Source organism: Eschscholzia californica, unplaced genomic scaffold, assembly GCF_041429995.1.
Source record: "Eschscholzia californica isolate CP2 unplaced genomic scaffold, dmEscCali1.0.p SCAF_5, whole genome shotgun sequence".
Lineage (NCBI taxonomy): Eukaryota > Viridiplantae > Streptophyta > Magnoliopsida > Ranunculales > Papaveraceae > Eschscholzia > Eschscholzia californica.
Window position 1 is genome coordinate 19,875,748 of NW_028238472.1, and position 16,557 is coordinate 19,892,304.

At 37.0% G+C, this 16,557-nt stretch overlaps 1 protein-coding gene across 1 annotated transcript; it reads left to right on the top strand.

Moving 5' to 3' along the window:
• The first annotated feature begins 1,641 nt into the window (after positions 1 to 1,641).
• Positions 1,642 to 8,988, top strand: LOC147537704 (phosphoglucomutase, cytoplasmic). The gene is made up of 19 exons (XM_086638912.1): positions 1,642 to 2,012; positions 2,121 to 2,214; positions 2,914 to 2,995; positions 3,303 to 3,358; positions 3,741 to 3,854; positions 4,018 to 4,080; positions 4,544 to 4,663; positions 4,778 to 4,878; positions 6,019 to 6,078; positions 6,188 to 6,287; positions 6,405 to 6,562; positions 6,642 to 6,737; positions 7,051 to 7,114; positions 7,266 to 7,347; positions 7,674 to 7,849; positions 7,974 to 8,050; positions 8,188 to 8,320; positions 8,499 to 8,615; positions 8,712 to 8,988. Exons 2-19 carry the CDS (start codon positions 2,134 to 2,136, stop codon positions 8,781 to 8,783), a joined length of 1,752 nt encoding a protein of 583 aa, XP_086495038.1. The 5' UTR covers positions 1,642 to 2,012; positions 2,121 to 2,133; the 3' UTR covers positions 8,784 to 8,988.
• The last annotated feature ends 7,569 nt before the right edge of the window (positions 8,989 to 16,557 follow it).

The window sequence follows — 16,557 nt, forward strand, 5'->3', positions numbered from 1 at the left end:
TGGAGACTTTTGACCAACCCAACAGCAGTCTGGGTCAAGCTATTGAAGGGCAAATATGTCGTTTTCGACGATTTTTGGTCGTCTCCCACGCCCCCGTCTCCTTCTCCTTTTTGGAGATCTATTCTCCATACAAGAGAGATCATGGAGAAGAATGTATTATGGATCATTGGAGATGGTTCGACTGTCAAAATTAACTTAGATCCTTGGATCCCATCTACACATAACCACAGGCCCATCATGAAAAGAGATCTTCCATCTAACATTTTTTGGGTTGCAGACCTTATGGATCCCCAAACTAACGATTGGAACATGCAGAGGATAAATTATTACTTCGATGATCATACTGTTCAGGCTATCACAGAAATGAAAATTGCTCTTAGATCAAATCAGGATAGGCTAATTTGGAGCCCGACAGAAAACGGAAAATTCACACCAAAATCATATTATACAGAGATCAAGGATCCACCAAATCTAAGTGAAAAAGCTCAAAACTTCCCATGGAAGCAGTTTTGGAAGATGAAGGAGATGAAACCAAACACACAAATATTCATATGGAAGCTTATACACGACGGAATAGCAAATCTCAGTAACATAGGTAAAAGGGTAGATTCGATACCTCAAGCTTGTCGGTTGTGTGAGTTAAACGAACCCGAATCCTTAGACCATCTATTTGGTTCCTGCCCCAAGTTCAAACAGCTATTAATTTTAGCCGGAGAAGATAATCAATCCCAATCAAGTATTAATCCTATAGATCGACTCAAGAGTATACTTGAATCACAGAATCAAAGAGAAAACAGATGGTATAAAATCACAACTCTACTTTGGAATTGGTGGAAAACGAGAAACGAACTTATCTTTCGAAACAAGCTCCCGGACCTACACAGATGTTGGTGGCAGGTATGCGAAGATCTAAGGTACGCGGCTCTAACCTCAAACTCGCTTTCCTCTAATGGGTCTTCGATTTCAGATAGATGGTGTCCTCCACCGATGGGAGTCATCAAAATCAACTTTGATGGCTCTTATAAGGAGAATAGAGCTGCATGTTCAGCAGTTGCAAGAGACGAGAATGGGAGTCAGATTGATGTTCGAACAGATCTATTCCAACAGATCTCGCCATTACACAGCGAAATGTTAGGGTTCCGGTCGGCGGTGGAAATAGCAGAGGAGAGGAGGGAGTTGATTTATATAATCGAAGGGGACTCTAGGGTTTTACTAGAGTTGATCTTAGCCATAGATCCTTCGATTCCGTGGCGATTAATGGACGACATCATAGACCTCAGAGCTCGCACGCGTCAGCTGAAGATTACACTTGCTTACTGCCCACGTGAACTCAACACATTGGCACATGTTCTGGCTACTGGCAGTCCACCCCCCTGATTTGGGTTTTCTTCCTAGTTAGTCCTATAGTTAACGTTGTTATTTCACCCTCATCATGTTTGTGATGTGGGAGTACTGTTGTGACACTATGTGTTTTATTAAGTGTTTATTCCTCAAAAAAAAAAAAAAAAAAAATTGTTAAACAAAATTGACCAATTTTTGACCAAATCTTCACACCCCGAAAACTATTTAGCTTTCCCCAGAGCGCTGGCCGAAAAAAATGGGTTCTCAATTTAGAAAAGTTAGCATATCACTAACCAAATCACACACTAAATTCTTTTCCGTTTTAAGCTAGAAATCTTGAAATATGTAGTAATCAACTTTTTCGAAGGGCACAGCGCCACAGCCTGTGTATTCTTATCCCATCAATTACCATTGGAAATTTGGAATATGCCTTACAACTTGCAAATGTTCCGTTCTTTTATGACTGATTTTAATCGGTTACTGTTAAATGATTAACCACTTAAACCGGCCCAATCTCCCAGAATCCCAGATACTAAAAAAAACTGACGGTTCTTATTTTCTGAACGCTTTCTGAAGCAACAGAAATCCCTTAATATTTAAGTCACAATAACACTTGCCTCTCCTTCATTTCGCCACCTTCAGATCTCGAATTATCTTCCAATCCTGATTCAGTGAGCTCTCTCTCTCTCTTCTCTCTCTCTCTCTCTCTCTCTCTCTCTCTCTCTCTCTCTCTATCCTCTCTCTATCCTGTTCTGATTCTTGTGTTGATTTCAATCCAGATTGTAAGAGAAAATGGTGATGTTTAGCGTTTCCAAGATAGAAACCACTCCTATCGATGGCCAAAAACCAGGAACTTCTGGTTTGAGAAAGAAGGTGATCTCAAATCTAATAATTCATCTTCTTGTTCTAATCTATACCTTTTTTGTATTAATTTGATACCTCTTCTTCCTATCTGTGTTAAATTATCGAAAAAGAAGAAGAAAAAGAAAGTATATGTGCTAAATTTTCTCTTAGTTTAGTCGTTCAGATTTAGATCTGAGTTTGTTTAATCCTTTTTGTACGATAATTTGTGTATACTGATTATTTGATTTTAATGCAATTGGAAACAATATAACTACGATAATTTGATCTTATTTGAATGTATTTGTAGATCTTTGTTAATGTGAATTATGTAGCACTGATTGATTGATATAATACCTAGATCTGAAAGTAGCCTATTCAGTTACTTTAGAATTAATTGAAATTTTGAGAGCTACGTGCTTGCTTATTTGCTTGATTGATGTCAGAATTACAATCCATTTTGATATGTGTTAAATATTGAGAGAAAGAGAAAGGTATTACCTAATTTATATGTTAAAATGAGGAAGAGACAAAGATAAATATCCATGGGTTCGTGAAAACTATTATAAGAATTATTTTCGACCTGGATTGAGAAATCTCCATTTAGGTCAATTTAACGAGATATATGAAGAGTTCTTGTTTTGAATTTTTTATCTGTATGTCTCCAATGAGGGGCCTATCATGCATATCTTGCTATCCGATGATGAAATTTCGGATGATTTTTTTTTTCAGGTAAAAGTATTCAAGCAACCTCACTACTTGCACAATTTTGTGCAGTCAACATTTAATGCACTTTCAGCAGACAAAGTGAGAGGTACATAATAATTCAAATCGGTTTCACTAAATTTCCGTATTTTTTAATATGTTTTCGTGGGACAAAAAGATATGTTTTCACAAATATTTTAAATTAAATTTTTTTTTTTGAAAAATTTGACCTAATCATGAAATGATATTTACATAGTTGGGGAAAATGGATGATTTACATAGATCTGACTTGTTATTTCATTAGTTCATCCCAATTTGAAACAAAATGAAAATATGATACGGTGTGATTTTTCAAGTAACCCCTTACACTTTCCTATACATGTGATTAGATTTACTATTTTGCTTGTGAAATGCAGGCGCGACAATCGTTGTTTCTGGTGATGGTCGTTATTACTCAAAAGATGCGATTCAGGTACTTCTGTAATGAGAGAGCTCTTATGTTTACTTAAAAGAATCATTTATTCATTATATTTCGAGATCATAACTTCTTACGCCATTTGAGTCTTTTAGTTGCAAGTTTTTTTGTTCATCTTCTTTAGTAAGTCCGTTCAAGAGAGAACTACGCAATTCATTTTGGAAAACACATAAGTTGTAAGACATGTATCATGTATAATGGATGGACAAAGGAAAATAAGTTATTCGTGAAGTTTGCAGAATATATTTTATTAAGTATAGGAGTAATAAACAATTATGCCATTTTTCTCTAATTGTTCCAAGTATGTATTTTTCAAAATACAACTGTTCCAAGTATTCCTTGTCAAGTTTTTGCTAACTTTAATATTCAAAACATTCAGATTATCATTAAGATGGCAGCTGCAAATGGAGTAAGACGTGTATGGGTTGGACAAAACGGATTACTGTCAACTCCTGCTGTGTCAGCTGTTATACGCGAAAGAGTTGGTGCTGATGTATGTTAGACTTCACTTTTTAATGGTTTCATACTCCCATAAATCAAAATAGCCTCGGTGTTTGGCGGGTTATAAATGATCTGTGATTGCTTCATCTTTTTTAGCCACTCAGAAATGCATTAGAAACATTCTAACATCATATGTGCATAATTTCGAATATCAGGGATCCAAGTCATCAGGAGCTTTCATATTGACAGCCAGTCACAACCCTGGTGGTCCTAATGAGGTATGCACTAGAATTTAGCTAGACTAATTGAGAATCAAATAGTTCAGTTTAATAATCGTCTTCTAATTAGCGAAGCAAATAGTGATAAAAAAACAAACATTTTTAGTCCAGCTTCTGAAGTGAATATCTGAAGTTGCCATTTCAAGTCCAGTTAAGACAATAGTAAGTAATAATGATATGTTACGGAGCACGTTAGGCTCAGAGGTTTACTGAAAATGCAATATATTTCTTAAACATAAGAAACATTAGTACAAGGAATGAAAAGATGAAAAAGTAAAGATGAAGTCTACCATAAACGACATTTGTGTATACATTTAAAATTACGGGAACACAGCAAGAGAGGGAAGAGAAAAACGAGGAACATATAAAGGAATGTGGGAGAGGAGAAAAGGAATCCATAACAATTGGCTCTTTTCTGTCTATATATTTATTAACTTTGTTTTTTTATGCTTTCGTCGCACAGGATTTTGGGATCAAGTACAACATGGAAAATGGTGGGCCAGCTCCAGAGGGAATTACTGATAAAATTTATCATAATACAACAACGATAAAAGAATACTTCATTGCAGAAGATCTACCAGATGTATTACCTATATAATTAGAACTTCAAAAATTTACTGTTTCTTAGTTTGGATTACTGGGAGTTTTATGTATCATTTTCCAAAATTTGATTTACAATTCCAACTGAATGCTTCAGGTGGATATTTCTACAGTAGGAGTAACAAATTTTCAAGGACCTGAGGGACAATTCGACGTTGATGTTTTTGATTCAGCCAGTGATTACGTGAAGTTGATGAAGTAAGTAACCATATGGTGGATTAGAATAAATCCCACTTTCTTTTCTGTATGGATCCAATGGCTATGATGCCTAAGTCATTACATTTATTCACATGAACCTCATACTCATAGTTATTTGATTTTGGGATTGAGAAAAAATGAGATAAAACTTGACAGTTGTCGCTGTCCAGAACTACATATCTCATGATGCAGAGTTGTCTCTTCACATAGCTTCATGTGGTTGAGCTTATGGTTTGATGGGAAATGGAGAAATAGGAATCTGCATGTTTACTGCATGCAGATGACATTTTCGGATCACATGGCATTTCCCATAACAATACAGTTTGGATTCAAATCCTCTAAGTTATAGTAGGGGGAAGTACAGTTATTAGTTAAAATCAAGTTAATTTGCTCTGACCCTTTGTGTCCCAAAAATGTTTGTGGATCAACATTACTAGAGGCGAAATAAGTATACTGGAACATTGGGATACGGTATAAAATTGCCATAAGTACATACATAAATTGCTTACTGTTTAAAATGGATTGGGTGTCATATTCGACTAACGCTCTGCTTCTCATGCTAATATGTCGTTGTGATCCAAGTACAAAAAGATCCCATGGGTTATTCTTAAATCTTAACGCTTTTGTTCAAAAAGAGTTCCTTTCAAAGGAGGGAAATCATTGTTGTTTTAGTTCTTCATATTACATGTTTCCTGTATATGTCTACTCAGCTCATCTTCTAGATGACAATGAACACTAGACAAGTGATTCAGTATTTTCTGTGCTCTTAAAGTTTCCCGCGAATTTCTGGTGAAGTACTATATTTCAATTTAAGATTGGACTCCCATACGAGGTGTTCCATATGGTGAGCAGAAAAAGGCCAGTACTGAGATTAGACAGTGCACTATACAAATTCTTGCCTTTTAAGTCCTTCATCCTTACTATCTAGTTACAATATAATAGACAGGAAATCCAGTTAGTTCGATATTTTATGGTCTTACCACTATTATCTGCATTCTTAAAGTTAACTCAACCTATACATACAAAATCTCACCTTATACCGAATAGTGTGGCGAAGAGTCTCCAAGTGCCGGACACTCAACCAGCCCTATTTTCTTTTTTATTTTGACAACGTTGTTTATTTCGTTCTTAATTGCCCAGGTCAATTTTTGATTTTGAGTCCATCAAGAAGCTGCTTGCATCTCCAAAATTCAGTTTCTGGTAAGTGGTAAAACATCTGGTTGTCATCAGAATCTACTTCATTCAGAACCTTTTGTTTTAAGGGCCAAAACTAGCATGAAATGGTCTATTTATGTTTCTTCCCTCTCAGTTATGATGCACTTCATGGAGTTGCTGGAGCTTATGCCAACCGTATTTTCGTTGAAGAGCTTGGTGCACAAGAAAGTTCATTGATAAACTGCACACCCAAGGTATCACCGTTCACTTGATATTTGTAGTAACCATTTAAAATGTTGGGCTATGGTCCTTGTTTTCTTGATACTTCAGTTCTGCTCAATCTTTTCCTATGCGTGGATATGTGATTACAGGAAGACTTCGGAGGAGGCCATCCAGATCCCAACCTTACCTATGCAAAGGAGTTGGTTGCCCGCATGGGTTTGAGCAAAGCTCATCCTGAAGACAATCCACCTGAATTTGGTGCTGCTGCAGATGGTGATGCTGATCGTAACATGGTTCTTGGTAAAAGGTATGATTAAATCCTCTAATCTTATAAAACAATCGCCCCCCTTTTCAACTTATATCTCTCTGATTATGTGGCAATGCAGATTCTTTGTGACTCCATCTGATTCTGTTGCCATAATTGCTGCAAATGCAGTCCAATCTATTCCTTATTTCTCTGCTGGTTTAAAGGGGGTTGCCAGGTAGTTAATAGTCATGTTACTTTATACACTTCTTTGCTTTCCTTTCCTTTTGAGAATCAGAAATTTATCAGAAAGGCCCAAAGTACAAAATAACAGTTCCCCACACATGCCCTCAAACTTCTTTCTTCCTCGCCTTATTCCTATTAAATAGGCGAACTTGAATAGTTCCAGCTCTTTTGGTTTACTACTCATGTGTTCCCTTCTACTTGAAGAATATCCTATGTGGATGTATTAGCTTGGCAGACAAATATTTCCACCACCCTTTCAAATACTATTATTGTTCTATTAATTATTTTTGTGCTGGTACCTGCAGGAGCATGCCCACATCAGCGGCTCTTGATGTTGTAGCCAAACATTTAAATCTGAAATTCTTTGAGGTAATTTGAGTATAGCACACCAAAGCTTCTGATACTGAATACTCCCATTTGCTTTTTCATCATAATAGTAATAATAATAATACTTCTAGTTATTGTTATTATTTATTTCTCACTTTCACAAGTTTGAGAGGCTTTTTTTGTTTAAAACCAGGTACCCACTGGCTGGAAATTTTTCGGAAACTTGATGGATGCTGGATTATGTTCAGTTTGTGGGGAAGAAAGTTTTGGAACTGGTCAGTGATTTTAAATTTTGTTCATATTGTTCAAACGCCTCAATTTTATAAACCATTTACTTAATGGCGTTTTTCTTGTCATTGTTTGAATCCGACTCATAAAATCTGAATCATGTGAATAAAATGGCCCAAATTCAGCTTGAATTAGTCATTCAGACGAGTTAATCGTAAAAAGGATCCTGGAATCTGTCTCGACTGAATTCAGTCCTCGTGTCCGATTTCAAATCTGACTTGGAGAAAAAACAAACACTTCTACGAAGTATGTTGTAAGATACCAAATATTTCTATAAGTTTCTTACATGGTGCTACATTACCTTTATCTACAGGTTCAGACCATATACGTGAGAAAGATGGAATCTGGGCAGTGTTAGCTTGGTTATCTATACTCGCTTTCAAAAACAAGGATACCCTTGGTGGTGATAAACTTGTAACTGTTGAAGACATAGTCCGTCAGCATTGGGCCACTTTTGGCCGCCACTATTACACTCGATATGACTATGAAGTATGTTTATGATGATTTTCTACACATTTTGATCATTTTAACAGAGAAGTAGAAAAAAAAAAAATCCCTTCACCTATTAATTCTAATCATCTCATCTAATTTGTTGATCTTTTCTTCCGTGAAGAACGTCGATGCAGGCGCAGCCAAGGAGTTAATGGCTAATTTAGTCAAACTCCAATCTTCCATTCCTGATGTTAACAAGTAAGTTTGGTAATATACTTGGTCGTGGGACTTCCCCTAGTCACTGGGGGTACTCTCACACCTTGAACTAGCCCAACTCCATTAAAAATCGTTACTCGTTTCAGTTATGAGACAACTAAGAGTATGGTTTCATGCAGGATCATAAAAGGAATTAGGTCAGATGTGTCAGATGTCGTCCAAGCTGATGAGTTTGAATACAAAGATCCAGTGGATGGCTCCATCTCAAAGCACCAGGGTATCCGATATCTTTTCGGAGATGGATCACGATTGGTAAACCGCCTCTTGTCATATCTTTATAGTCTGATATTTTTCTTGAAGTGTATATAGTAATGACTTCTCGTGAATATAGGAACATAAATAAACAGTTAATTTATCTTTTTTACTTCTCATCCTGTTACAACATCTCGCTTGAAACCCTTCATTCCTCTCACCTCCCATGAATTTTCAGGTTTTCCGTCTTTCTGGAACTGGTTCAGAAGGGGCAACTATTCGTCTTTACATCGAACAATATGAGAAGGATTCTTCCAAGATCGGGAGGGATTCTCAAGAAGCACTTTCTCCTCTCGTAAGAATTCACTTTCTCTCCTTCACTGCACAACTTTTCTCTCTTTTTGTATGACCTTCCCATTTTGACTGTCCTTTTGTTTTGTTGGTGGAATAGGTGGAAGTTGCTCTTAAACTTTCTAAGATGGAAGAATTCACCGGTCGATCAACTCCAACCGTTATCACATAGATTAACTGTTTCTACGCACAGGCATTTGGGCTATATCCGTTTTCAAGTTGCTCGATGTCGTGTTTAAGCAAACAAGTATTTTTCTTCCCTTACTATTATCGTTAGTAATTGCAGCACCATGGGAAGTTTCTTACCCATGAAACTTTCTTCAATATATGACGTTTTTATTGAGCTACGATATATCAATAAGATTTTGGTTACTTCAGCGTCGGCATCGTATCTTTTATTGGATTAATTCTTATACATTTACAGTAACAGTGGGAAGTATTATTGGAGTGTATGGCTTTGTTTGGTTTGTTCTTTTGAAATTTCAAGGGCGTATGAACCTAATAACATAATGGTAAGGCATCAACTGGGTTGTTATTCTCTTAACAAAAAAAAAAAAAAAAACTGGGTTGTTATTAGCTATCAAATAGCAAGGAAATGTTTTGAATTCCACTAATGATTTTCATTGAGCTTGTGCAAGGAAAACAAAGAATTATATTTTGAAAACAAATAACAGATTTAAGTTAATGGACCAATACGATGGAAATAAAATTTCAATCGAACAAAGGAAACTAGATTATTTATTTAGTCTCTTTTTTTTTTTTGTTGAACGAGATTATTTATTTAGGTGTTGTTTGTTTTTTTTATACGTCTGAATCTGAATTTGCTGAATCTGAATTTGCTAAATCTGAATTTGTTGAATCTGAATTTACTTAATTATTTTGCAAATTGGATGTTTGTTTTTTAAATCTGAATTACTAAGTCTGAGTTAGAATTTTGACACTTATACCCCTATTTGATATTTTTGACAAACAAACCCTAATCTCTATTTCTCATCCCCCTCTCTTGTCTAAATAAATTGAAACCCTAATCCCTTTTTTCTCATCCTCCTCTATTTTTCTGCTCTCTCCAACAAAGTCTCTCTATAACAAAATCCGGCGAATGAATTCCGGTGATGGAGGTCCGGCGAGGCTTATCTCTCTCTCTCTCTCTCTCTTTATCTCTCTCTTCTTATAAACTCTCCGTCTCTCTCTCTCGCAACCCTCTCTTTCTCTTTGTAACAGAGAGGCAAAAACCCTAGATCTCTCTCTCAGCCGATCTTTCACTCTCTCTCTCTCCATAAACCCTCTCCAAAAACCTTCAACAGATCGCCCTGCCTCTCTCTGTATAACAGATCGACAAAACCCTAGCCGAATCTCTCTCGGTCCCTCTCAATACTAAATCGACAGAAACCCTAGCCAAATCTCTCTTTGTCAATCTCTCTGTCTAGCAGATCTTGGAAACCCTCGCCGGATGTACTCATGTAGTTCGGTTGGTGGTGGTGATGGTACTCTGTGGTGGTGGTGGTGGTGGTGGTGGTGGTGGTGGTGGTGGTGGTGATGTTTTATGTGTTGGTGGTGATGATGTTGTATGTGTTGGTGGTGATGATGTTGGTGGTGGTGGTGGTGGTGGTGCCGGTGGTATTGCCGGTGGTGGTGTCATCTGCCGTTGGTGGCTTTTGGTGGGTTGAGACAATAAAAAATTAAAATAAAAGGGCAGAAACGTCATTTTGCATATTTCAGAAATTATTCCACTTTTTCAGACTTATTTTGAAGTCTGAAATATATGAGGTTTTTTTTAGTCAATTCAGACTTTGACTAAATTCAGCCAAACTTTCAGATTTGCTTAATTACAAAAACAAACATCTGAAATCTGATTCAGATCTGAAAAAAATGAAAAACAAACAGCACCTTAGTCTAGATATCCACCCAGACCCAGAGCAATGAAAGCTATCAAATACAAGTTTGTAGTCTTTCTTTTTCTTCTCATTTTCAACGCACCAAATAGTGATCCCCGGTCCGGCATAATGCACTTATAAAAATAGAAAGAAAAAGTCCTCTGGAACCGCCTGCTGGGACACCCAAATGAACCGCCCAAGAGAGAAACTCATGTTTTTCTCCTCTCGCCCTCTCTTCATTTGGGTGTCCCAACAGGCGGCCCATGTAGTCATACTGAAATAGAAAATGATGTAGCCGGGAAAATCACAGGCACATGTGGGAAGGAATTCTTGACTTGGAATTCCCTCTCAGATCAACTTAGAAATTTCCTAGTGCTATAACTAATAAAATAAGAACATGGTGTTAAAATTACACAATAATGCTGTCCGCTCACAGTGCAAAAACAAACTACATAAATGTGAGGATATCTAGTTGGTTTAACCTTACTGTTCTAGTTGCTATGAAGCTAAGTTTTCAAAATCTTTTTCTGTTTTTTAGGGTTTAATGGTTTTTGGTGGATACATTAATTGAAAACTTTCTCGTGAATATGTGGGACCTAATCTCACCTTTGTTTTTATTCCCCTTTATTTATTAAAAGTCCGTGCTCATTGGGAACTAAAGACAAGCTATGTCGACCTCAACGTGCGCCCGCCTTCACTTCTTTTTTACTTGCTCACTATTATTGGTAGGTATTTTAGGTTTCACGAGAATCCTTAACCGCATCTATCACTTTGGAACTGTTTTACAAACACTAAAAGAGATATACTCACAAAGAAAAAACAATTGGCTAAAAGGGAGATGCTAGAGTTACTTAGAGGATGACATAATGACGTAAAATTCACTAAATACTGAGACAATTTATAACCATAGAAAATGGAGATGCTAAAGTTACCAAAGCTTTTTGAGACAATTTATAACGTGAGAAAATATTGATGGTATTGTATTGCATTAATTGGATGTTACTTTACAAGAGTGAATTTTCTTGTGGACTTCTCAATTAAAAAAAAAAAAAAATCACATGTCTAAAAGAAAATATACTAATTTTTCAGATGTAAGACTAATATTTAGTTGAGAGATTTGCACATTGACCCCCACTTTTAAATCAATATTAGGACTATACACCGTTTTTACACCTTTTGATTTACACACCTTCGTGGACCGAAAAAGTTAATTTCTATTAAAAATATTAGCTGTGCGAATCACGCATGTGAATCAGGACAAAAATGTCATTATTTACATTTTATATTTTTGTCTCAATACTTTCTTCATCTTTTCCGGCCTGTACAACCACCGCCAGAATCTTCATCTTACACAAACCGCTTGAACTAATTTTCTTGATATTGAATCTCATAATCTTTATCATCTCCAAATCCATCATTACCAGCAAAACCACCATTGTCTCTCGTCTTGACCTGTCTGAATCTTTTAATAGCAATATCCACAGTCAGTTTATTTCTTTAGTATTTCAAACCATTGATGCATCTTAGAGAGAGCAATGGACATTTTCCTCCTTATTCTCATGTGTGATTCGCACAACTGACATTTAACTAAAAGCTATTGTTTTACGTCCACGTGGGGTGTTAAAGTAAAAGTAAAAAAAAAAAAACCGTGCTATAGTCCTAATATCGATATAAAAGTGGGTGTCAATGTCAAAATCATAAATAAGGACACTCTTGTCCTGATTCACATGTGTGATTCGCACAACTGACGTTTAAGTAGAAGTTAACGTTTTTCGTCCACGTGAGTGTGTAAATAAAAGATTATAAAAAAATGGGAGTGTAGTCCTAATATCGACATAAAAGTGGGGATCAATGTCGAAATCTTCAATTTTATTTATATTGGGACATGCCTTACACGTTTCAAGATTGATGTAACGATAGTGTAAGTACAAATTAAGATCTTTGTAGCGAATGAAGTCGGTCTTTATGGTCGGACATAGATTCAAGTTAGGTATATTTAGTTCTTATCCTCGTATCCACTCACAAAGACTTATGTACAACCAATCGCCCACAATCTATTTGGATTTTATGGACTAGAAAACGTATCCACTTACCATTGATTCTCTCTTCGTCTTAAAATCTCATATTTTGTTCATATTAGGAAAACTTTCTTGTCTCTCTAATAAATACCCTGGTAATGATATTTTTCTTAAAATACAGCTTCCAATTGTTTTAGACGATGACAGTTTTGTCATACTAAGCATCTTTCTCTTTCTTTTCTTTTTTCTTTTTTTTCGCATTAATAAGCCGATTGAGGGACCGATTCTTTGACAAAGAAATACAGTAACACATTTAAACAATTTAAAATATCTTTCGAAATTGTATGGCACAAGTAACATTAGTCCCATCCTTTTTTTCTGTCTAATAGACCCTCGACTATCTATAAGCAAGATATTCACTAGTTCTGCCGTCAAAAAGTTAATATTCACAAAAGTCTTATCCTTCACAATCTTCATTTTGGACAAACGTTTGTTGCCTGATTTGTTTCATAGTAGATATGTGTTCCACATATACCCGCAGACCTTTATTTAAGTTTTTTACTCTCGGATTCGTGACACCTTCTATGGGGTTCGTTGATTTGGTTTCCTTAACCGTTCTTTTACATCCATCGAGTTCACTCTTGCAAGTCGCATCTAGTTTACAAAATCCAAGTTGGATTGCTAGTTGTAGTCCCTTTTCCATCCACACAAGTTTATGAACAAAGATTAAACTCCTATTGACTAGTACTGAACTTGCTGCTAGGGCCTCCTCATTATAGTTCCGAGCAATAGTTTCATATCATGCACTAGTGTCGTCTGATCTTTGTTTACCATAGACCACCCTTGTGGTGATGATGGTGGTGGTGAGGTGAGAGGAAGCAGAAAGGGATGGAGATGAAGAACGAAGACGGAATTTATTAAGACAAAGATTAGAGAAAAGAAATTAAAAGAAAAAGGAAAAAAAAAATCAAATATGTCATTGTGGTCCAATATTAAAAGAAAATTCAAAGAGGATCTATTTCGCTAGTTCTTCTAATTTTGGAAGTCACACGGTTACTTAAGGGGCAATTAAGAAATAACCATTAAAAAAATTGCAATCGAATCCAAAACTATATGGTTATTGAGAATTTCATTAAGGTTGTCCACCACCACTTAGTGTAGTGGTTCAACACCTACTCCGTATATCGAAGATCCAAGTTCAATTCCTTAGAGGATGACATGCTCACTCACTTTCACTACATCAAAACAAAGTTTTTTCAAAATTTAACTATGATATTGACCGTTCTTTTATCCAGTTGAGTCAGCATGTCATCCTCTAGTAAAATATTCTAAATAAATGTAGCATTTATTGGGGACCTCAATACAATTCTTCACCAGGCTGACAAGTTGGGAGTCAAAGAAGCCCTCCCAGCCCATGCGATGAAAATAAAAATCACTATTAATAATTTAGGTCTTCATGACATAGGTTTTAGTGGCCCTCCCTTTACCTGGTCCAACAAACAATACTCGGGTAACCTGATTCAAGAGAGACTGGACCGGGCTTTGACCAACCACCAGTGGCTTAACGATTTCCCTGCCTCCTCCCTCACTCATCTCCCAGGGATTGGCTCTGACCATGTTCCGATCCTGCTCACTACTAAAATCAGTCCCAATCTTGGTAAAAAAACCTTTCAAATTCATTAGAACCTGGATGTCTCACCCTGACTGTAGTCATCAGCAACAACTGGCCTAACATCCCCAATTACATCCAAACCAAGCTCAATTCTCTGGCCATCAAACTCTCTAAGTGGAACAAGACGGTCTTTGGACACCTTGACACTAAGATCAAGCAGCTCACGCTGACCATCCAAAATGTGAGTGACAAAGATACTTACCATAATCTTTCTAATCAGCTTGAGGAGGCGTACAACCAGCAAGAAAGCCTCTGGAAAGAGAAATCTCGAATTGCTAATATTCAGCTGGGTGACAGGAACACTAAATATTTTCATTCCAAAGCCATCAATAGAAATAGGAAAAATCAAATCTCTTCTATCAAGAGAGATGACGGATCCTGGTCTATTGAAGCGAAGGAAATCGCTAACATCTTATCTTCTAATCTCAGGAGTATCTCTTCCTCTACAGGCACTCAAATCTCGGAAGAGTTGCTCCATCTGTTTCCTATTCAGATTAACGATGCTCAGAACTTCAATCTTTCGGTCACTCCCCTTGAGGATGAAATTAAGAATGTTGTCTTCTCTCTTAAGTCGGAGGCCGCCCCTGGGCCAGATGGCTACCCACCTTTCTTCTACCAATCCAACTGGGATACGGTCAAAACCGACGTTATAGAGATGGTCACGAACTTCTTTCGTACCACCCACCTTCCCCCTCTCTCTAACCACACACACATCTGTCTCATTCCCAAAACCAAATCCCCTCAAACCACAACAGACTACAGACCTATCAGCCTCCTGAACACCACCTACAAAATCATAACCAAAATCCTGGCCAACCGTCTCAAGAGGACTCTTCCTGACATTATCTCTCCCTTTCAAGCCGCTTACGTGCCTGGTAGACAGATTACGGATAATATAATTATCAGTCAGGAAATTACTCACTCCTTCAAATCTATTTGTGGATCCAAGAGCTACTTTGGCCTTAAGCTTGATATGTCGAAAGCTTTCGACAAGATCGAATGGTCCTTTCTTGAAAGTATTATGTCGAATATGGGTTTCTCGAGACATTGGACTCAGATGATTCAAGCTTGCATCACCACTTCGTCCATGGCAGTTCTCATTAATGGTCGTCCAGGTCCTACTTTCAATGTTACAAGGGGAATCCGTCAAGGAGACTCCTTGTCCCCCTTCCTCTTCACTATTGCCATGGAAGGCCTCAGCAGACTCCTCGAATCCTCAGAGCAACCGAATCAATTTGTTGGTTTCCCTATTCCCAACAAATCTACTATTTTCTTCTCCAAAAACACCCATCCTAAGTTCAAAAGAATGATTACCCGAGACCTGAAAGTTCATCAAGCCTCCTCTCTGGATAAATACCTTGGTACTCACTTATTTATTGGTGCTAATAAAAACCAAGCCTTCTCTTCCCTTCTTGACCAAATTCAGAATAAATTATCCAAATGGCACACCAATCTCCTCTCTCAAGCTGGCCGCTCAGTAGTATTATCTACTATTGCAGCAGCCGTTCTCCGATACCAAATGCAATGCTTTGCTATTCCTAAAGGCATAAGTAATCGCATTGAGGCCATTCAACGGGCCTTCTAGTGGGGAAAATCTAAATCCATTCACACTATTAACTGGTCTTCTATTTGTCTGCCCCGTAAATTGGGAGGTTTAGGGTTCAGACTTCTCGCTCTCGATAATCAAGCTTTTCTCAGTAAACTCATCTGGCGTATTCTCAAAAACCCAGACTCTCCTTGGGCTAAAATTCTGAAAGCCAAATATTTCCCCAAGGAGTCTAAACCCAGATCAGCTAAAACCGATCACTCCTGGTTCTGGAAATCCATAGTCAAACACTTCGATAAAGTGATGAGCCTTATATTTTGGGATGTGAACAAAGGAACGGACATTAATATTTGGCACGATTACTGGATACCGAACCACCCCCTACCCATTGCCAATACCAATAATAGTCAGTTAACTACAGTGACACAACTCGTTAGTAATAACGAGTGGAATATGAATATTTTATCTAATTGTTTTAACAGAGAAATATGCAATGCAATTCTTAGCATTAACCTGCAGGCTACTAAGGAAGACACAATACGATGGACGCTTACCAAATCAGGTAACTTTACTATCAATTCTATGTACTATCACCTGAGAAACTATAATGATATGTATGAAACGAAAGAATGGAAATTCATATGGAACCTAACTACCATACCGAGAATCAAACTATTTATATGGAAGTGTTGTATGAATAGTCTACCAGTTCGAGATAGAATAGGTAAATATATTGGTACTCATACACATGTGTACACTGTGATAATACAGAAACGATAACTCATGCTTTATTACACTGTAATTACACACGTCCTATCTGGTTTCATTTTAACATT